The sequence below is a fragment of the Podarcis cretensis genome (assembly GCF_951804945.1).
Source record: "Podarcis cretensis genome assembly, chromosome: 12".
NCBI classification, from domain to species: domain Eukaryota; kingdom Metazoa; phylum Chordata; class Lepidosauria; order Squamata; family Lacertidae; genus Podarcis; species Podarcis cretensis.
The window spans coordinates 57052323-57074751 of record NC_137181.1 but is presented as its reverse complement, the minus strand read 5'-3'; the positions used below and the strand labels follow the sequence as shown (position 1 = coordinate 57074751).

Below are 22429 nucleotides of genomic sequence, written 5' to 3'. Positions count from 1 at the left end.
ATATGGGCTCTTGGATACCCCATAAGGGGAAAGGGCATATTTTTTATTTACAACACTGGCAAGTGCTATGAATGCCCGAGGAGGCTACTCACAGAGACCCTTTTGTTTTCATCTACAGGTAATGCAAGTGGTGAAGGAGCAAATAATGAGAGCACTGACCACGAAGCCTAGTTCTCTGGATCAATTCAAAAGTAAACTTCAAAACCTAAGCTACGCAGAAATACTGAAAATTCGCCAGTCTGAGAGGATGAACCAAGAAGATTTCCAATCTCGCCCAATTTTGTAGGTGTTCTCCTGTAGAAGTCTTGCTTCCCCCTCCCCACCTCCTGTTTGGGAGGTCTAACAAATGTGAATGACATTTATGAACCCTTCAGGAATTGCTCTGTAATAAAACTGTTCAGGGGCAGCATTGCAAAGCAGGGCAGTCACATCAGCGTGGAATGCGCTCGCTTCCATCTGCAGAAATAAAAACATGCCTCTTTGTATTCACCTAAAGTGGATTCTTCTAATCCCTCTAGGGCTCAGAGTAGTTTATTTGCAGCAAATGATGCTTTGACATTTTCACCCTTTGTGTGCGTGTGTGCTTTTCCCCTCCTCTATGAATTTTCCTTTCTTGCCCAGTTCCTCGCCAAAAAGAAAATGTCACCATCAGTGAACCAGGCAAAATGAAGCCTGGAGCAAAAGCACAAAGTCACAAGGAACCCCACAAAAGCAGACTGAATTTCCTTACTGCCTGGTGCTGGCGGGGGGGGGGGGGGAGGCTGTTATCTAAAGGAGCTCCTCTATGCCTATGTTAATGGATATTAATTGGTATTCCTTTTGCATCACTTTGTGCTCTTGGACCTGGAGGCAGATTGTCAACTTGTTTTTAAGCCTCTCTTGGGCCCATTTCACATTTTCACTGGAGCGACACTCTTGCCACTTCATCATGGCAGATCTCAGCCCATTTTTAGCAGGAAAAAGAAAATGGAGCTGGTGGGCCTTATCCATTATGCAACAGCATTTTTTGACTTACAGTCAAGTTTATTTTGAAACTTAATCTTCATTTTTCTTCTTAAGGGGAGCTAAGCACGACTGTAAACTTACCGGTTTCGCCATTCCAACGATGCATCCTGTGACAGAATGTAAAATCAGCTTTAAATGCTTGAAAAATGCTTGCATTTTCTGCCTGCAGGTCTTCATACCCAGCTGATTTTTAAAGACTCAGGAGACATTGACACAGTTTTTGAGGATGTATAATGTGAATCCTCAATGCACTGTAAGATTACTTACTTCAGCTTATTGGCTGAATGAGTTTGATCCAAAGATAATAGTTATTCAGTACGATATTATGGTAGAGCCTAGCACCCCAGAGCTTATTCAAAAGCAGGCAGATCGTAGTCCGTGCAGAATCCCCATTGAGATGCTTGCACAGGGAAGCAGGCATCTGCCAGAGTTCTGGCACTGCTTGTGGCCATGACTGCATGTGCTGCTTATCTGTCCCCATTGTGGGGAAAGCAAAGCCAGGAAACCATCAACCTCCCTTGCTTGGAATCCAGGACTTGAAGTTCCAAGCCAGCAGCAGACATTTTATGCTGTTTCTTCACTCTCCCCATTGAAAGCAACAAGCCCTCAGCCTGGACAGCCCAACTCCCAGGCATGCAGCCCTGCTTGCTTTTGAGGCAGTAATCCCTTCTCTGCTCAGGGAGATACAAGGGAGGGTGAAGTTACTGATATCCCTGCCAGGAGAGGAGACACAAAGGGGGCAGAACGAACGGTGTGAGTCAGATTTATTGAAAGGATAATATCCAAGTTCCCCAAGGCATTTTGAACATAGACGTTCTTCAGTCATTATATGAATTGAACGTTACTGCAATGTAGGCAGCAGGTGTGTTTTCTCCACCGTTTCCTTAACAGAACAAATGAGCAACTTCACTGCTTGTGTGGTTCTGGTTTCCGGAGTGTAAAGAGAGCTGGTTTCTCAAATGGTAAAAGACGGCTTCATCCCCCTTGGAGATTTGGGGGTGGGGAGCCGAGAGCTATACCTCCATTGGTGTGTGTGTGTGTGTGTCGTGCAGCCCCTTGCACTGGAAAAAGTACTGCTGGAAGAAGCCCTAGTGTTTGTCGGAATCTTCGAGCCTAGTCAGAGGAATGTGCCATTCTCCAGGCACCCGGCTCCGATTCCTTGTTGACCTCCCTGCCTGCGACTCCCGGCAGAATGCAGGCGAGATCTCTATCGGCGATTCTCCTCAAACGTGAGAAGAACACACCACTCTCCCCTCCTCCCTGTTTTCCCCAGGAGGGGGGGAAGAGACAGACAGAAATGTATTTACATGCCTTTATTTCTGTCTATGCAGCAGTACAGAGAAACACCTCCGTACTCTTCAAACAACAACAGCAGAGAGACAAACTCCACCCCTGTACTTCCAGTACATGTCAGGTGACACACTGAGCTAACATCCGGTGCTCAGTACAGTGAATACAGTCACAAACATCAACATCCTGTTTGGCTTTTCCAGCCAGCTGCAGCTCGCTGCTGCATTGCTCCTTTTCGTAACAGTGTTCACACCAAAGGCCCAGTCCCCTCATTGCTGGGCACATGACACAACCCATCCTTAAATATGCTATGTTTGGAGCAAAGCTCCAACGCCACAAGTGAAACAGAATATATACAGCTTCTCAAGGACCAGGGGTCCATAGTAGTTTGGGGCATTTGACTGTAACGAATAAAGAAGTGCACGTTGTACCTGGTTTGCCAATTGATTGCTAAGTTGAAACAGCCTCCTCATCTTGCTACAACTGGTAGCATTGCAGAGGCGGCTTAAGCTAATGCATGGGCAGGAGAAAGGATTGCCCAAAGTGGAAATGTATTGCAGAGTGAGAACTCCAGTTAAGACTCAAAACCTGCACAGAAAGTGTGTGTGTGTAGTGTTAGTTTTTCTAGTTAGATGTGACTAAGTCTATGTCTGTTTGCTTGTGTTCTCCCCCCAACCCACTCTTTCCCAGGGAGCTAAAAGAGAAGATTCAGCCCGAAATTTTAGAGTTGATCAAGCAGCAGCGTCTTAATCGTCTTGTTGAGGGAACCTGCTTTAGGAAACTCAACAGTCGGCGGCGGCAAGGTACTAACCAGATTTCTTTTTCCTGCCTCCTTCTCCTTTGCTCTTTTGTTTTTATTGACCACTATAAAAATAACCTTTATTGTTTTGTTAGGGAGCTTTCAGACAGGATGGAAAGAGTGCCTCTTAGCCTTTAAAACGTCACTTCTGTGTGTGTTCAATGCAGCATAAAATTGGGGGAGAGCTGTTGATACACTGAGGGTGGACCTAGATATTATGGCAGATGCAAAGGGAGGCCTTTAAGAAACAGCAGCGCCATATTTATTTGTGTCATCAAGTGGCAGCTCGTAAGATGGCGTGATTGAATAGGAAATCCTGCGATATGATGAAATCATAACACATTTTTTAATATCTCTAAATTGGTGGGGATTTTCTGAGGCCTGGCAGGGCTTCTAATTCGGCCCACAAGGCTGCTTTCCCAAACACCCCACAGCAGTTGTCATGTGTGAGATAAAGATGTGGTTACGATGGGCTACCCCAGGGAGTTTTCCTTTGATTCAGATCCTGAGCATCCATTTTCAGTTTCTAAAGACCAATGTGAGGTGCCCAATCCACCCCCACCCCCCCCAGTTTCCCTATCAGACAAGTAATTTTTTTTAAAAAAAAACCAAGCCCATACTGTTAATAATAATAATAATAATAATAATAATAATAATTTTTATTTATATCCCGCCCTCCCCAGCCGAAGCCAGGTTAAAAGTGTCTTAGCTTAAAACTACATAAGGTATGATTACTTAAAGCAAATATTTCTGTTGAGATGGTCTGGTGTGTTTCTTTACAGGAATTTGGGGCAGGTATTAAGTCCCGGTTTAGATCCTTCTGTCATTCTGCCTAGAATTATTTCACCCTTTCTCACTGTCTGCCTTCAGTGTCACAATCCATTAAGATCATGTGAACATTTTCTGCTTATTCTGAAACTAAGGAATCTGCCACTCAAGTCTGCCTGACATAAAAGGCCTCCTTAGATTTCTGGCACATCTGCCCACTTATGAATAAGTGTTTCCTCTTTCTTGTGCTAATCACATGAGGGCCATTTCATGTGAAGGCTTTAACATAGCCATATTCTGGGGTTTTTATCGTGCATCATATATTTCAAGTGTTATGGATGCTTGACAAAATACGCAGCATAGTAAAAAAAGTCTTAGCAAATCAATATGTGAAGCTGGTACAGTGGTGCCCCGCAAGACGAATGCATCGCAAGACGGAAAACCCGCTAGACGAAAGGGTTTTCCGTTTTGGAGGTGCTTCGCAAAACGAATTTCCCTATGGGCTTGCTTCGCAAGACGAAAATGTCTTGTGAGTTCCTGCAGGGTTTTTTTTCCTCCCCCCCCCCTTTTTTCTAAGCCGCTTATCTGCTTATCCGCTAAGCCGATAAGCCGCTAAAAGCCGCTAATAGCGCTAATCCGCTAAGCCGTCAATGGGCTGGCTTTGCAAGACGAAAAAACCGCTAGACGAAGAGGATCGCGGAACGGATTCTTTTCGTCTTGCGAGGCACCACTGTAGTTGCCACAAGCAGTGGGAATCAAACAATCTAAAAATACTCTTAATATAAATAAGAGGTAAATTTTGTGGCAGATTAGTTTTGTTACTGGATATCTTATTTGCTTCACTCTAGTTATCAAAGGGAAACACCCATATCCAACCTTTTTCTCTGGAGAAGAGGTTTGCTTCATTCAAACCATCAGGCAACCTGTGCAGTTGGAATCCCTGTTGTCTGACCTTGTTTTAGCTGGCTAGGAGCAAACTGCCTTTTAAAAAAATACCCACTTAGAATCATAGAATTGTAGAGTTGGAAGAGATCCTAAGGGTCATCTATTCCAAGCCCCTGCAATGTAGGAACATACTTCTATAATAAACATTTATATAAGCATAAACATTAAATGAACATTTATATGTTTATTAAATAGTGGTGCTTTGGGTAAAGAGCCCTGTTAGGAGGGAATTGTCTGGCATTGACCTCGTAAACTCATGACTGTGGCGGCCTGAACCTGCCAACAAATACTATTACCAGAAGCAACTCTTGACAAACCCTTTTAAGAACAATTATAGAGGGAGAAGATGAAGCTGGCAAGAGATGCAAATTCATGTGGCATCTTAATAAAAGCTTGCAGTGCACAATAGGGACCTAAGAATCACAGTTGCGGGTGGAGAAGGTCCCTGTAGATATTGGTTGGCAATGCTGCAGTCATGTCTTTTATTTCTGGATTACATTCTCTGGTTTGCTGCGATACAGATTAACGATCCTTACCGGCATTTTATTTCATCAGATAAATTTTGGTATTGTCGCCTTTCGCCAAACCACAAAGTCCTACATTATGGAGATTTGGAGGAGAGTCCCCAGGGAGAAGTTCCACATGATTCACTGCAGGATAAGTGTAAGTAATTGAAATGTCGCAACTCCTGTGTTTGTTTCCTTTTTCATTGCTTTGTGATGTAAAATGAGAAGATGTAAGATGGGCAAATGGAGAGGGGGAAAGGGCAAAGAAGGGTTTGGCAGGTGATTGGATCCTTAGATCTTTTTTGCTTTCTCCCCTAAAACCCCAAACCCTTTTTCAGCTCGACTTTGTTGAATGTTACAGCACTTAATTCCTTCTCCTCTGCTAGCTTCTAATTAGAATCCTTGTCTCAGCCCTCTTACTACAGGCTGGGCCTGTTTCATTAGGTTCATTAGCCAAGAAGTTGTCTCATGGCAGCTTTGAACAATAGGAGGAAGCACCAAACGAGGAAGGGTTGAAGAAAGCCACACTTCCTGTTCTTCTGCATTAAATATTAGGGGTAGTCCTCTTTAAAATGAAGACAAAGCAATTTATTTGCAATCCCTGTATTGAACGCTGAAAGCAGCGTATAAATGCTATTATAAAGTTGTGCTGTACTTTTAATTTTTCTTTTCCACAAGCAGGGATTTTTCTTCACTAATTAGTATTCTATTTTATGAGTTTTCACAGAATATATTTGACCGGAATGCAACACAACAGTACAATCTCCATATATTTTCTGCCAGGTTAACTTAATTTCTCTTAAAATCCACTGCTGGCTCACTTCTTGCCAGCCCCAATGTTTGCTTTAGCTTTTCCTCTGACTTTCTTTCTTCATTCTGTTCTTATGTTCTTTATGCTGTTTCCTAGAAGTCTTTTTCTTTTCATACAAACCATGCCTGGCAAGTCTGTGCTTTGATTCATTTTTCTTTGCATAGTCAAGGGGATCATAGATTATGCCAAAGCCTGTTGTCTTCCCACCTCCAAAATGAGTCCGTAAGCCAAAGACGAAAATGACATCTGGGGTTGTCTTGTACATTTTGGCCAACTTTTCACGGATTTCAGTTTTGGGAACAGTGGCCTTTCCAGGATGAAAAACATCTATCACCATTTGCTTACGCTGAAGCAGCCTGTTGGTCATGAACTTCATTGTTCGGATGGTGACCATGTCGTTCATCTTGGCAGCGTCTACCATAATTAGTATTTTTTAAAATAGAATTTGATTGTTCTCTGATAGCTAAACCCTAACATGCAATTTTAAGCACTACTTGTTGCGGAGGGGTTGTTTAAAAAACACTCAAACAGAGCATTCAGTGACTATACAAATGTCAGAGGTAATAAGCTTGAAATGTGTTTGTCCCCTGAGGAAAATGCCTGGGGTTTCCTTCACACCAGTTGGCTGAAAGACACAGAGATAAGGACCTCAGCAGAGTGTCTTAACAGCACCAGTTTATAGTCAGACTCGCTTATTTTCATTGCTTCACAGATTGGCCTCACGGCTGTTCCAGGCTTTTTATTGCAATCCTTCATCAGAATCTAGGACAAGGTTTCTTATCACTTCACTAAGGCTCTGGCGCTGAGAGGAGCTGCTTACTTCTCCCTGTGCTCAGAGAAATGATACTGAATGCTAGAGTGGAATGAGAGATGATGATGAGGCAGTCAGTCTTGAATAACTTTGAAATGTGTCTTTGATAGCTGAACTCACTCATCCAGCCCAGACTTCTATTAACTGTGAATGCATGCTGTGCTAATGTAAGTCCATGCTGAAAAATTTTGAAATGCCTAGCCAGATTGCTACTGACATTCCACTTCTAGGTAGAGCTATCGTCAATCCAAAATAGGACTTCTGCCCATAAAGGGTGAGGTTCCATGGAAGCCACCTCTCTTATTGTTGGCACCTGTCTGTCTCAAGAGACAATGGAGTGTGCCTCTGGGGGAGAAGACAAGCCGCTACATTAACAGCATCAAAGTGGCCTCCTTGGGGTGCAAGCCTGGGCAGTGTGTATGGAGGTCTGGGCTGCCCAGACGACAAGACCCCCCTCTTGGCCTCACTGATGTGGTCCAAACCAAAGGAAAGCTAGAATAATAGTTGGTACTAGCTTGACTGCAGGAGTTATTCATATATATGGCATTGTTTGAGTACAGTGAGAAGGGAAACACCCTAAAAGGAAAGCAGTTGCCAGCTTTAAACCTCTCAGCTGCCTTGTGTGTGAGAGATAAAAGATGCAAAGCCCTCAGATCTTCCATGGGTAAAGGTAAAGGGACCCCGACCATTAGGTCCAGTCGTGACCGACTCTGGGGTTGCGGCACTCATCTCGCTTTATTGGCCGAGGGAGCCGGCGTACAGCTTCCGGGCCATGTGGCCAGCATGACTAAGCCGCTTCTGGCGAACCAGAGCAGCGCACAGAAACGCCGTTTATCTTCCCGCTGGAGCGGTACCTATTTATCTATTTGCACTTTGACATGCTTTTGAACTGCTAGGTTGGCAGGAACAGGGACTGAGCTCACCCCGTCGCGGGGATTCGAACCGCCAACCTTCTGATCAGCAAGTCCTAGGCTCTGTGGTTTAACCCACAGCACCACCCGTGTCCCAGCTCCATGGCTACCTTCCTACATGGTTACCTTCCTACAACCTTGTGTTTCACTCTCGGTATCCTGCATTGTCTTCAGCGTGACTGACGTTCCAGATTCAGTGCTGCAGTTTAGAAGAGATTAGCATAGATGTGCAGCACACATCAACTGAACTTAGCATTCACTAGCTGAGCAAGCTAACTGACCGGCTTCTCTTCATCTTAAAAATACAGTAAACATAGCTCAGTGTGAAGTGTGCGTGCAAACGGGACTGCAAAACAGGACAGAGGAGGAGGCATGGGAATGGAGGGGATCTGTGTGCAAAGGAAAGTTTAAGAAAGCAAGGAGAAAAGTGGATGGGGAAAGGTGACAAGGATGCTTGGTAGAGTTGCAAGGAGGAGGAAGAAGAAGATGGTGGAGGCTCCCATAGGTGATTTGTGGGCAGGGGGACGCACAAAAGGAGGGGGGTGAGGTTTGGACATCAAGGTGACAGTGAAAGTGAATATAATAGGGAGAAATGTAAAGTATTGCACTTGGGCAAAAAAAATGAGAGGCACAAATACAAGATGGGTGACACCTGGCTTGAGAGCAGTACATGTGAAAAGGATCTAGGAGTCTTGGTTGACCACAAACTTGACGTGAGCCAACAGTGTGACGCGGCAGCTAAAAAAGCCAATGCAATTCTGGGCTGCATCAATAGGAGTATTGCATCTAGATCAAGGGAAGTAATAGTGCCACTGTATTCTGCTCTGGTCAGACCTCACCTGGAGTACTGTGTCCAGTTCTGGGCACCACAGTTCAAGAAGGACATGGACAAACTGGAACGTGTCCAGAGGAGGGCAACCAAAATGGTCAAAGGCCTGGAAACGATGCCTTATGAAGAACAGCTAAGGGAGCTGGGCATGTTTAGCCTGGAGAAGAGGAGGTTAAGGGGTGATATGATAGCCATGTTCAAATATATAAAAGGATGTCACATAGAGGAGGGAGAAAGGTTGTTTTCTGCTGCTCCAGAGAAGCGGACACGGAGCAATGGTTCCAAACTACAAGAAAGAAGATTCCACCTAAACATTAGGAAGAACTTCCTGACAGTAAGAGCTGTTTGACAGTGGAATTTGCTGCCAAGGAGTGTGGTGGAGTCTCCTTCTTTGGAGGTCTTTAAGCAGAGGCTTGACTACCATATGTCAGGAGTGCTCTGATGGTGTTTCCTGCTTGGCAGGGGGTTGGACTCGATGGCCCTTGTGGTCTCTTCCAACTCTATGATTCTATGATTCTAAAGCAGCAACAGAAGAGACGTGGCTTCAGAAATGGGGCTGGGAAGATGAATCACAAGCTTAGTAGTAGCAGGGGGTGGGAAGGGGAGCTCTGTGGGGCTGGTGTGGGGGGACTGGCAGGAGGGTTGGTGAGTGGGATGAGCAGGGACCCAGCCCATAGTAGTAGAATCTTTTCTGGGTTGTTCATTATTATGTATTTTTAAGGGCATTCAGTTTGCTAGATGTCCCACGCAGAACCAGCTTTGGCCCTAGTGGTCAAGAGGGATTTGTTCCTTTAATTAGAATCATTCTTTATTTCATGCATACAGAACTCCGTTCCATAGCTTAGAAGGCAATTCTCTAGACTTTGTTCTTCCGGAAGCTTTGTATGGTGGAGCTGTTCAGTGAGTTGTGCCCCTGGTGTTTTCACAGGCCACTTTTCTGGACAAACAGCGACGTGTCTAGCCTTAGGTGTGGGTACTCTTTATTAGGAGAGCACCTTCTGTCATGAAAGAATGCAGAAAGGGGGGAAAGTTTGCAGAAAGGAAAACAGAGAAGACGGGAGATTTTAAAAGACAAGTCTTGACTTTAAGGCCCCATGAATAAGTTTTGTGTGCTGAAGGCTACTATACAAAGAAATGCCATTAATAATAGCTTTAACCTTTGTCACTTCAAGCAAGATATAACAGCTTGTTGCCTGGATAGAGAACTGACAAAATAAAATATGTCTCTGCTGAGTCTTGCTCAAATAGAAGAGGGGATAGATGCTTACCTTGTGCCATATGAAGCCTTTCCAAATAAAATTTATAGATTGCAAGGGAGTTTGTCACAGCCTTTCCACATCAGTTCCACATAGGCAGGTTGTTGTTGTTGTTGTAATTTTTTGCCTCAAATTGGCTTGCATTTGAAGCTATGAATGTTGTTTCTCTGACTTAATTCATTTGAGCATGCTTATCCGTATAGTTAAAGCTATGGTTTTCCCAGTAGTGATGTATGGAAGTGAGAGCTGGACCATAAAGAAGGCTGATCACCGAAGAATTGATGCTTTTGAATTATGGTGCTGGAGGAGACTCTTGAGAGTCCCATGGACTGCAAGAAGATCAAACCTCTCCATTCTGAAGGAAATCAGCCCTGAGTGCTCACTGGAAGGACAGATTGTGAAGCTGAGGCTCCAGTACTTTGGCCACCTCATGAGAAGAGAAGACTCCCTGGAAAAGACCCTGATGTTGGGAAAGATGGAGGGCACAAGGAGAAGGGGGCGACAGAGGACGAGATGGTTGGATAGTGTTCTCGAGGTTACCAGCATGAGTCTGACCAAGCTGCGGGGGGCAGTGGAGGACAGGAGTGCCTGGCGTTCTCTGGTCCATGGGGTCACGAAGAGTAGGACACGACTAAACGACTAAACAACAACAACAACAAATTTTTCCCCAGCCTCGATTGTTGCCTGCTTGTGTGAGGGCTTCAGTACAAGCCTAGACATGGGAGTTGTGCCACTGCAAGCCTTTGCAAAGTGTATTAAACCACCGTCCTCTGAACTCATGCAGCCCACACACAACCATCTTGCCTGTGGATTGGGAGTGGGGGGAGCCTCTGGGTGTGAGAATGGGCTAGGATGATTCTGGTGAGGTCTGAAAGTTACTCCAGTAGGAAATACAGCTCTTTGCCCTGCAGTAGTGGATTCAGTGATGGAGGGTTGGTTGAAACAAAATTAAAATAAAAAAAATTAAAAAATTCCTTCCAGTAGCACCTTAGAGACCAAGTTGGTTGCGTTTCATAAATACCAAATGGATGCTACCTCTGACAAGCAACATAACTACACACGCATGTAGACATGTAACATTTAGACAGGATTCCTATCCTCACTTATTGGGAGTAGGACCCAGAATGATTCTTTTGGATCCATTACAAGCAGGTATTTGGTCTGGTTTGGGCAATGAGAGCACCTTAGTTCCCCTGTGTGGCGGCCTGTGTCAGGAGGAGAGTGTCTCCTGTTGACACTCCTTGACGTCTCAACAGCTTTTGATACCATCAGTCGTTGTATCTTTCAAGAGCAGCTTTCTGAGTTGGGAGCAAGAGCCCTGGGCAAGATAAAGCGAATAACTAATAATAATAATAATAATAATAATAATAATAATACAAGGGGCATTCATGAAAGATTTCCCCTGACGTACTTTGTGTGGACTGAGACAAACGAAACGGGGCACAGTTATTATTCCTTCTCTACATAGCTACCAGCAAGAGTCAAACACTTCTTCCTGCACTTTATTCAGCTGTGGAGACCTCGTCTGTAGAAGTGGGCAGGTTGCGTCAGAAGCCATGACTTGACCTCAGAAATCAGCATTTCATTGTCTGGAAAAAGCTTGCCCTTCAGAAAATAACTTCATTTTAATGTTTTTTTTTAAAAAAAGTTGTCTGTCATATGTTATCCTTGTAAACCGCTTCAGGATTTCTTTTATGTGAAATGATACATAAATTGAATAAATACAATCTCATCTTTCTGGCTCCTTTCTCACTTCGGATGCTGGAAGATGGTACAAGGGATGTCACTTCTGACATAGCGCTTTTGTCTTGCCTCTTGTTTCATGCCACAGTTTTTTCACACCTTGGAATATCTCTCTCACCCCCTCTTTTTCTTTTGCTCCAGTGCCCGTGGCAGACATAAAAGCAGTTGTGACAGGGAAGGACTGCCCTCACATGAAGGAGAAAGGAGCAAAACAAAACAAGGTATCATTTTGAATAAAATGCAACGACTTCTTCGTTAGAAAACTCTGCATTTGACAGAATAGCACATTTGTTAATTCTACTTCAGAGAATTTGTGAAATTCGTTTTGAGGTTTTTATTTTTAACTTGTTCCATGACAGAGGTTTGAAGCAGGTAGCTATACTTAAAGAAACACCCTATGAATCCAACAGAATAACATCTTTACATAAGTAGAAAACACAGTATTATTAATTCTATGAATGCCCAATTTAAGCCAAGTGAAATGGAAGAGCCATATAGCAGTCCCTGAAGCTCAGCTTTTAACAAGCCCCCAGAAGGAAAGCAATCCCATAGCTGTGAGACAGTTCCTGGTTAAGAACTTTGCTTCAGGATGAGAGCAGAAATTGTGCTCCGGCGGCGTGGCAGCAGCAGGAGGCTCCATTAACTAAAGTGGTGCTTCAGGTTAAGAACAGTTTCAGGTTAAGAACGGACCTCCAGAACGAATTAAGTACTTAACCCGAGTTACCACTGTACACTGGAAGCACGCTTTCAAGAGCAGCTTTCCCAATGGGCAAATGGGACGGTTTCCCTTCTAGGTGATGGGGTGAAGGAAAACCCAGATGTAACAAAAAGAAGGGCTGGCATTTTGATGATGACGACATAGTGTGGGCCTGCATAAAAGCTGTGTGCACAAGCTTCTGAGGTTGCACAATAAACCCATGTCTAGAAGCACCTTGGGTATGTAGGGGAGCTGGTTCCCTCCACGGGTGTGAATGGAGGAGCCATTCCAGTTGCAGCTTGCCCTGGAAAGAGGTGTCTGGATGGAGTGACAGGCTCTTCTTTCTATGCGCAAAGTACTTGGGTTCACATTCCCCCAAGTTTCACAGCGGATTAGAACTTCCAAAGGATATTTTCATCCTTCTGCCCTTCATTATGCATAGCAACTGCTCTGGTGTTTATGCATTGGCAGAGCAGAAGTGACAGAATGCTGTGCCGCAAGCAAAGAATAGATTTGGCAGAATGTCCTTACCGGTGGTTTCATCATCTCTCCCTTTGCCAGCATACAGCTTCCATCCTTCCAGAGGGATCGCTTAGCAATAAATAAGCGCAATGTTGTTTGGGTACTCAATGTCAAGGCTATCTGGAATAGCTTGATGGGACATAATCTAATTCACTCGTTTTTCTGTCTGCCGGTCTTCGAAATTGGCTTTAATTCTAAATGGTCCCACTGTAAATGTCATTTTCGTTATTTTCTTGTATTATCTGAATACGTTGTGTGCAAAAAAACAAAAACAAAACAACCCACAGAACAATAAACAACCCTGGTATTGCTTTAAAAAGCCTTTAAATCAAAGATGTCCAAGGGAATCTTGACTACAGGTAATAACAACAACAACAACAACAACAACAATATTTCTATCCTGCCTTTTTCCCTGACAGTTATTCAAGGCAGATTATATATAAAACAGAAGCAACTGAAAACATAGGTGGGGCTTTAAAGGTCAAAACCAGCACCTTAAACCTGACCCTGTACTCCACCGGGAGCCAGTGCAGCTGGTAAAGCACTAGATTAATGAGATCCTACGACGAGGACCCCGTAAGGAGCCTTGCCGCAGCATTCTGCACCCACTGGAGTTTCTGTGTCAGCTTTAAGGGCAGCCCTGCATAGAGCAAATTATGGTCATTACCTCGGGTTGAAGTACAGTGGTGCCTCGCAAGACGAAAATAATCCGTTCTGCGAGTCTCTTCGTCTAGCGGTTTTTTCGTCTTGCGAAGCAAGCCCATTGACGGCTTAGCGGATTAGCGCTATTAGCGGCTTAGCGGCTTTTAGCGGCTTTTAGTGGCTTAGCGGATAAGCGGCTTAGCGGCTTAGAAAAAGGGAGAAAAAAGGGGGGGGAAGTCAGAAAAACTCGCAAGACATTTTTGTCTTGCGAAGCAAGCCCATAGGGAAATTCGTCTTGCGAAGCGCCTCGAAAAACGGAAAACCCTTTCGTCTAGCGGGTTTTTCGTCTTGCGAGGCATTCGTCTTGCGGGGCACCACTGTAGGTTCAAGTTAAGTATTTTCGGGTTCGGGTTTTGCCGCATGCGCAAACGCTCAAAATGACGTCACACGCATGCACGGAAGCGGCGAAACGCGACATGCGCAGTCACGTGTTACGCTTACTTGAGGATGCGAACGGGGGCTCCAGAATGGATCCTGTTCGTATCCAGAGGTATACAGTAATCAAGCCTGGAGGTAACCATCGCATAGATCACTGTGGCCAGATCGGGGCAAGAAAGGTAAGGGACCAACTGCTTGATACGACAGTTACCTGTTGTAATTTGTGAGTTACCTGTACGTCCAGTTGCCTCCTCACAGCCAGGTGGGGGTGAGGTGCTCCCAAGCCCGAGGCTTCCTGCTTCTCATTCACATGGTGCTGTGCTCAATAATTTTGCCATGTGGTGGGACAGACGCCTTTACACCAGTGTTGCTTCAGCTTACTGGGGAAGGGCAGCTTAAGGAGGGTGGTGAGGTCAGTGGTTAATGGGTGCACTGGGGGGAGCGCCTGATGGGTTCTGCCGGTGCGTTGAACCTTGCTGACACCCTGTGCCACCCCAGCCTTGTCCAGGCAGGCTGCTCTGTCCACCTAAAAGAACCATTACTGGTTACACTATGAATTATCACAGTGTGTGAACCAAGCCTAGGAAACTTGTTAAACTCATATTAGGCCCCTTTTCAGGTAAATATTTCATTGTCTCTTTTCAGGAGGTGCTTGAGCTCGCATTCTCCATCTTGTACGATTCCAATGGACAGCTAAATTTCATTGCTCCTGACAAGCATGAGGTAAATCGTGTGTGATTCTATTTGTGTATTAAAAAGAAAAAGAGGGATTACCTTGTTGAATTACTTTGGTCAGCACTGAACAGTTTCAGGAATTCCTGAAGAACCACCTAAGACTATGTTGTGGTTTTTCCACAGATCTCCAAGATGCTCTTTAGCTGATCATGGGTACTTTGGTTATAGCTAATCCTTGTAAGTGCTAAGACAAACTTGTTCCCAGCAAAAATGTTCCAGAAAGGTCCACAAAACAGCTGTGAGCTTCTCTCTGGCAGCCTGCGCATTCACACTAAACCGTGATTTGTGCAAACCAGCCACGGTCTACCTTCCTAAAGGCAGGTGGCGAAGAGATTGAGGGCTCACCTTCTCTCCCCAAGATGCTCTGCTCATGTCCAGCCTCACTTACCATCTCGGCTGCCACCGAGTGTCCTGATTTATTATTTCCATTCCCTCGGTTTGGTCCCAGACTTGGCTGAAGAAAGAGAAGAAACAGTGTAGCACCTGGTCAGTTTGAACTGCTGTTTTGTTTGATATAGCGCTTTTTGAGATCCTCTTCTTAGAAAATGTAAATATAACAGCGGAAGCCACGTTCAGGGAAGTGCAGAAGCAAAATCAAAGAGGATTTCCTCCTTTATTGGGCTGTTATTTGTTGAGGTGGATTCCACAATCCTTCACCCAAAGCACCTCTTTTTATTTGACTCCCCACCTCCATGCTATTTACAGTGAATTCCAGCCAAAGACTTTCAAGAACTCTTCTTTAACTACAGTGTGGATGATTTCTTCTAAAATAATGTGTATAGAGCACATTCTGTTTGGCTTTGTCCTCTTTCGTCCCTTGTCATGTTCATATAACGATTTTTTCATCCCCCACCCAGCCTGGTGCTGTGCACAGTGAGCTCTAGCTATTTTTAAGCTCAGCCTTATTTTGTAACACACGGTCAGCTAAATTTAAAATTCATCTTTCGGCATGGAATCTAAGAGAATCCTTTATATGATAAAAACACTGCTATGGCTCATTTAATTTTCCACTTGTAAACTAGGACACAGGCCAGTATGATTGAAATCTTTATTTTTAGACAGTTCCATTCAAGCGCTTTTGTTCACAGTTGCATAAACGGTTTTTAGTAAGAAATTTGAGTGGCTGATGGAATAGGATTTGATGGTTGTTCATGAAATCCCCTAGGACTGCTGCTGATTTAAAACAGTTGTTTAGCCCGTGTTTATCTGGAACTGTCAGCTTCAGGGTGATGCTGCAGTTTTCCATTATTATTTTTAAAGGAGGAGAAACGTTTGTTTTGTATTCACAGCTGAACCCAGCATCCAGAGTGTAGCTTTTAAAGGTCCAGCGACACTGACGTAATTCTGATTCTTAAAACGCTCAGGGCAATGCAAGACCTCACAATTCCCAAAATAGAGCCAATGACATAATCTACAGACTTTATATTGGTATCATGCATTACTAATTATACAGTTTTGCATCTACTTTCCATTTGCGTTCAGCATTTTTCATCATTTTTCATAATATGGATGGATAAATACACACACCCCCAAATGAAGACATAGTGCACCGGTTTTGATCCGGTTTTCACTCTCGGAAGGTCGCAGTTCGAATGCCCATGACAGGGTGAGCTCCCGTTGCTTGGTCCCTGCTCCTGCCAACCTAGCAGTTTGAAAGCACGTCAAAGTGCAAGTAGATAAATAGGTACCACTCTGGCGGGAAGGTAAACAGCGTTTCTGTGCGCTGCTCTGGTTTGCCAGAAGCGGCTTAGTCATGCTGGCCACATGACCCAGAAAAACTGTGGACAAATGTTGGCTCCCTCGGCCTATAGAACCGGATGAGCGCCGCAACCCCAGAGTCGGCCATGACTTAACAGTAAGAGGTCCTTTACCTCCCCCCCCCTTTTTTTTAATGAAGTAGCATATCAGGCTTCCGCTTAAATATGATGAGCCCTCCCAGGTTAGTTGCCACAGATTTACTTTGATGAACAAGTGAATCCAAAATTAAAGCTAGTTCTGCAATCAGAAAAGAGGCTCTGGATGATGGTAAAACTAATACTAATACTACTACTAATAATAATATATGTCAAGTCAATTCTTCCACAAAAGAAAGGAAGTGAAGTGGCCAGCATGGGATGGTTAGACCACAGCATGTCTTCCCTGCAAGAGGTTGGATGCAGAGGGTTTTTTGCATCTTCCCTAAAAGAAGTTAGTCTCAGGAGGTGACTTAACATCCCCAGAATTATTTCACTGCCGTTCTGATTCATTGAGAACTTTGGATGTTTCCCAGTTGTGGATCTTCCACTGTCATGTCTTTGGTGGCAAGTGACGCATTTTCCCCATACAGTGGTACCTTGGGTTACAGACGCTTCAGGTTACAGACACTTCAGGTTACAGACTCTGCTAACCCAGAAATATTACCTCGGATTAAGAACTTTGCTTCAGGATGAGAACAGTTTCAGGTTAAGAACGGACCTCCGGAACGAATTAAGTACTTAACCCGAGGTGCCACTGTATTGAGAATGATGTATGAGCTCCAGATAGAAATACAGTTCACATGCATCTCTGCCACAGCTGAAATGTGAGAGGTGCTGTCTTAGACATTTACCCTAGAAACACAAGTCACCTCTCCCTTCTTCCCTATTTTCAACATCAGAAGCTGCATTGAAGAAAAGTAACTTGGCTGTATAATAACCTAAGATAGTATTTTTATCTTAGGTGGTGTTGGGGGATGAGTGTTCAGACCCCTGGACACTCACTTGTGGGGTGCCTCATGGTTCTGTCCACTCCCCCGTGCTTTTTAAGATCTAAATGAGGCCACTGGGAGAGATCATCAGGGGGTTTGGGCTGGGTGTTCATCCATATGCCAATGACACCCAGCTCTTGCTTAAATTGAAACCAGTGAGGGAGGTGAATGTCCTTGTGTTAGTGTCTGGAGATGGTTGGAGGATGGATTGTGCCTAATGGATTGAGGCTGAATCCTGACACGACAGAAGTACTGTTTGGGGGGGCAGGGGGTGGTGAGGGACTCCCTGGTCCTGAATGAGATAACTGTGCCCCTGAAGGACCAGGTGTGCAGCCTGGGAGTCATTTTGGACTCACTGCTGCCCATGGAGGCACAGGTCAATTCTATGTCCAGAGCAGCTGTCTTCGAGCTGTATCTGGTACCCCAGCCAAGACCTTGCCTGTGCACTGTTTTGACAGAGTGGGACATGCTTGGACTACTGCAATGCGCTCTATGTGGCACTACCTTTGAAGGCAACTCAGAAACTACAACTAATCCAGAATGTAGCTGCCAGACTGATGCCTGGGAGTGGCTGCCAGGACCCTATAACACTGGTCCTAAAAGATCTACATTGGCTCCCAGTATGTTTCCGAGCACAATTCAGTTCGTTGGTCAGGAACTTTTAAACCCGAAACAGTTGTGGCCCTTTATACTTGAATGTCTCAGACACTGAGGTCCAGCTCCGAGGGCCTTCTGGCAGTTCCCTCACTGCAAGAAGTGAAGTTACAGGAAACCAGGCAGAGAGCCTTCTCAGTAGTAGTGCCTGCCTTGTGGAATGCCCTCCCATCATAGGTCAAGGAGGTAACAACTACACAACTTTCTGAAGACACCTGAAGGCAGCCTTGTATTGGGAAGTTGTTTTATGTTTTATGTTTTGCTGTGTTTTTATTATGTTGGAAGCTACCCAGAGTGGCTGGGGCAACCCAATCAGATGGCAATGATATAAGTAATTAATAATAATTATCATCGCCATTGTCATCGTCATCCTTTCTCTTATAGGCCCAGACTGCCAAAATGTTTGCAACACAGAGCTTCTGCTGTTTATTTATACATTCCGACTGCAGTGAATATGGCATGCTTTTGCAGACTGATGCACTTATGCAAGGTGGAATAACGCAGCTCTTCCTTCCCTTTCTCCCCCCTTCCCTTCTAGTACTGTGTGTGGACAGATGGCCTGAATGCCCTTCTTGGAAAGGATATGATGAGTGAACTGACACGTAATGACTTGGACACTCTGCTCAGTATGGAGATAAAGCTGCGCCTCCTGGACCTGGAAAACATACAGATCCCAGATGCTCCCCCTCCCATTCCAAAGGAACCCAGCAACTATGACTTTGTATATGACTGTAACTAAAGCTACTCACACTGCTGAGACTTGCAATCTAAACTGGAAGTGCTATAACTGGAGAGTTGATTGGTTTTTCTAAAGAAGAGAACAATATATGCACATTGGACTTCATTTTTTTGGGGGGGGGGATGCAAAACATTTATTTCCTCTTGCTTTTCTACCTTTCCCTTTGGCACCGTCCTCCCCGCTGCTAATGAAAAGCACTGCTTTGCATTAACTTCTCACCAACACTGGGCAAGATCTGATGAACATTCCAACCTGAAAGGCGAACCAAGAGGAACTTCCTTGTTTTCTGAAATGCTGGGATACACATTCCAAACAAAAGGACAAAACGCACAACCCCCCAGACTACAGCCAGCATTGCAGGTGCTTTAACTGGAAGCAGAGAAGAGGAACGTCTTCTGCAAGTGGAGGAGGGCAAGAGGTCTCTTTTCATGGAGTCAGCTAAAGAGCTGACCAAAAATGAAAACGAAGATGATTCACTGCTTTCAGCTTCTACACCATTTGTCATGTCCCTTAACACCAGCACCTTCCCTATTTGTGCTACATCACGTAACTGTTTCTTAAGACGATGAGTCTACAGGTCTTTGCTGGAAACATTTCTAATCTAATATCTCCCCCACGTGATTTCCACACTTTCAACGAAGCCACTTGCTGTTTTGTGTCCCTATTGTGTACTTATATATCACAAAAAAGGTGGGGGTCTTTTGTCCAGAGCGGGATTGTGGTTATTTTGTGTGCAAATGCGGCAGACGCCATAGATACCGAAAAGTGCTATGTATTCAGGTTTCCGTATAGACATGTGATTTCCAAGGGATTTGGTTTTGTACAAAACATCAGAACAATTGTTTTTGCCAAATATATATTTAATTAAGAACAAAAATAGTATTGTGTGTACTTTTTCAAAAATTACCTGTGTGTTAATTTCCGTTTGGTACCTGGAACATTTGCCCTTGGAGATGAAATATGCACCAACATTCCCATCAGAATTGCTGTTGAATAAAATTGGACTTGTGCTGATTCTTGGAATTCTGTCTTTATTCTAAGATTCTTGTACATTCTCATTTCTGACTATTCTGCTCCTTATGGATGGAAGGCAGGACAAGTGTGAGTTGGGTAAAAAAGCATCCTGCTGTTACAGCTGGCTTGAAAGAAATAGCTATAGTCTTCACGACTGTTAGCTGTAGAATAATTGAGCTGGAAAGGGACGATCAGGATATCCAGACCTCAAAAGTGGACCATGCAGCTGCCAGCCCCACACAGAGGAACCTACGTAATCCAACCAAGCAAACCAGATGTGGTTCTAGCAAGTCTATAGCTATAGACAATGTATGAAAGTAAACCAAGGCTGAGGAACCCTTTTTTAATGTGAAAAGGCAGCATTCCTTCAATAGTGATTTCTTGGGGGAAGGTACCCCTGAGTCACTTCATTTTTGTCTCTGCCACTACCTTCTGTCTTCCCCCATTGGCACAATTAGGCTTTAGGAGGAAGCTCCCATTGTCACCAGTAGGAGGCTTCCTTAAAAGCTCAGTTGCTGCGGAGGGTTGGGGAGTTTCATTGAAACTGCAGCATGCTGGGAAGGGAGGATGAACCATGCTGTCAGAGCTGCCTCCAGGTCCCAGCTCACAGAGGACCAACGCTAGGCTGTAGTTATGTACAAAAGTCTTTATTGAGATTCAGTCTCCATTTTAAAGCCGTAGCGTGCAGCTCTACGTCCCGACCTTAGACCGGCGAAGTCCTGTCTGAGTCTCCTCCCCCTCCACACCAGTTTAAGACTCTCGCTTTGCTCCACCTCTTCCTAAGTTCCTTTCTCCTCTGGGCCCTCCTGCCCGCTAGGGTCTCATCCTTCCTGGACTCCTCTGACGCTGACCCTGACGATTCTTGCCCCTCCTTCCGGCGGGCTTTAGGACCTGGTTCCCTATCCGGGCTACCTTCTGTGCCGCTCGCCTGTACCTTTGAACTTGGCGCGCGCGCCCAGCCTGCAGCTTTCCTCTTAACCGTTAACTCGCTCTCCGATGGAGGCGTGGTCAACCCTGACTCATCTTCTCTCGCTGGTGGTGCATATGTGGGCTCTGACACCTGGGACTCCTCCCCCCCCACTACGCTCTGGTGGGGAAGCTGTTCCTGATTTCCAACTGCTGCTCTGGGAGTCCCCGCTGGCCCCTTGCTTCTGGGGTGTCCCCCTTGGGTCGCCCCTTGCCCTGCCCATCGGCGCCCCCTTCTGTGAATCTTCCGATTCGCTGGAGAGGCTCATGGAATCTATCGGGCTGCTGTCATATTCTCCTACGCTGCCCTCGGATTGCTCCCCCTCGCTTTCCATCTCCTCTCCTCCCTGCGCTCCCGCTGAGTCCCTGACACATGCACACACAGCAATTAGACTTGGGAAAAGGCTCTCATTGTCACCTAAGAAAAGGAGTCATTCAGCTATGCCCAAGCGTAAAGGTGAGTTGAGAAATGGCCTGGGAATATCCTAAAGGGGATTTTGCTGAATATAATTCCATTTCCGTGGCATCCATCACCTCCCTGTTGGGTCTGTTCTGTGTTACTTTTGAGCCAATTTATTACTTTAGTATTATTGCCTGGTACATTATGTTGCTGCCTTTTGTTTTATCAGTTTTCTTCTGTACTGTTGTTTGCTCAGTGATTCTACCGATTGTATTGTAAGCTGTTGTGAGGGTGTGTGTGTGTTTTAAGAAAAACAGGAGAAAATTTGTTGAATAAAATCTGCACATTCCTGAACCTCAATATCTTTTTTAAAGAGGAAATAGATCGCTGCGTAAATACACGCACCAGTATGTTCAGAAAACTAGAAAGCAGTAACACATCCCTGGTGTACAGTCCATTTTTAACTTTCAAAACATTATATTTTATTCATACTTGAATAGGCACATCCGATAAAAATGAGCATCAAAGCCTGGTATAAGTAATCTGGGACTAGCTTTAGCAGTTCTTAGGTATTAGTGTGCCAGGTTCAGATGACAACACTTATCACCAACCTTTGTCTAGCAAATGTCAGTGTACAGAGATTCTCTTCTGTCCTGACAAGGGCTCCTTGCATGTGATCAGGCTATGTGTGTTGTCTTGTGTTTTAAGAGGACAGAGAGCTGGGCTTTGGTTTTGCCACAGTGTCAGATTGTACCAGATTTAATCTTTTGACATACGGACTTCTTTTAGCATACATGGGGTGAGGTGAGTTAAGATGCATTTTTGCTTCCAAAAGCTTCTGTGTACATCCCTCCACGGGCCGGATTCAGTTACTGAGATGAAAAGGAATCGTTCTAGCAAACGAATACAGAATTGCATTCTGAAATTTTAATGCAGCTAATACATTTTTTCTCTCCCTTGGAGGTGATTGGTATGCCCTACAGAATGATCAAACAGATGTGGAAGAGCACAATGAATGGAAATGAATGATTCATGGCAGATTTCTGGATATTAAGTGACTACCACATCACGAAATTGAATGTTTTCTGTGGCATGTCGCCTGCCTACTGAGAGAGGGGACTGAAGGCTTCTCTGTTCCCATACTTTACCTGATGAGCAATCAGGTTGTGTTATGTGTGATATTGCACTAGGAACAAAGATTTATATATAGAATTGGCACTACA

At 44.7% G+C, this 22429-nt stretch overlaps 1 protein-coding gene, 2 long non-coding RNA genes and 1 pseudogene across 12 annotated transcripts in view; 2 read left to right on the top strand and 2 right to left on the bottom strand.

The window, feature by feature from the left end:
- The window catches only part of ELMO1 (engulfment and cell motility 1), a 291965-nt gene extending 272125 nt beyond the window's left edge, over positions 1 to 19840 (top strand). For all 9 annotated transcript variants that reach the window (XM_079947572.1, XM_079947570.1, XM_079947571.1 and 6 more), the window contains 6 exons: positions 119 to 282; positions 2986 to 3098; positions 5363 to 5470; positions 11816 to 11895; positions 14619 to 14696; positions 18626 to 19840. In XM_079947572.1, the coding sequence (XP_079803698.1) occupies positions 119 to 282; positions 2986 to 3098; positions 5363 to 5470; positions 11816 to 11895; positions 14619 to 14696; positions 18626 to 18826 (744 nt within the window). In that variant the 3' untranslated portion in view covers positions 18827 to 19840. The remainder of the gene's footprint in view (positions 1 to 118; positions 283 to 2985; positions 3099 to 5362; positions 5471 to 11815; positions 11896 to 14618; positions 14697 to 18625) is intronic.
- LOC307199672 (small ribosomal subunit protein eS24 pseudogene) lies at positions 6018 to 6565 on the bottom strand (annotated as a pseudogene). The gene has a single exon. The product of its transcript is annotated as a small ribosomal subunit protein eS24 pseudogene (transcript).
- On the bottom strand, positions 18932 to 21554 carry LOC307199702. Its single transcript, XR_013832142.1, has 2 exons — positions 21180 to 21554; positions 18932 to 20417 (listed from the first exon to the last, which is right to left on the bottom strand). It is a non-coding gene; the product is annotated as an uncharacterized lncRNA (long non-coding RNA).
- LOC307199703 lies at positions 21179 to 22429 on the top strand. The gene is made up of 2 exons (XR_013832143.1): positions 21179 to 21263; positions 22170 to 22429. It is a non-coding gene; the product is annotated as an uncharacterized lncRNA (long non-coding RNA).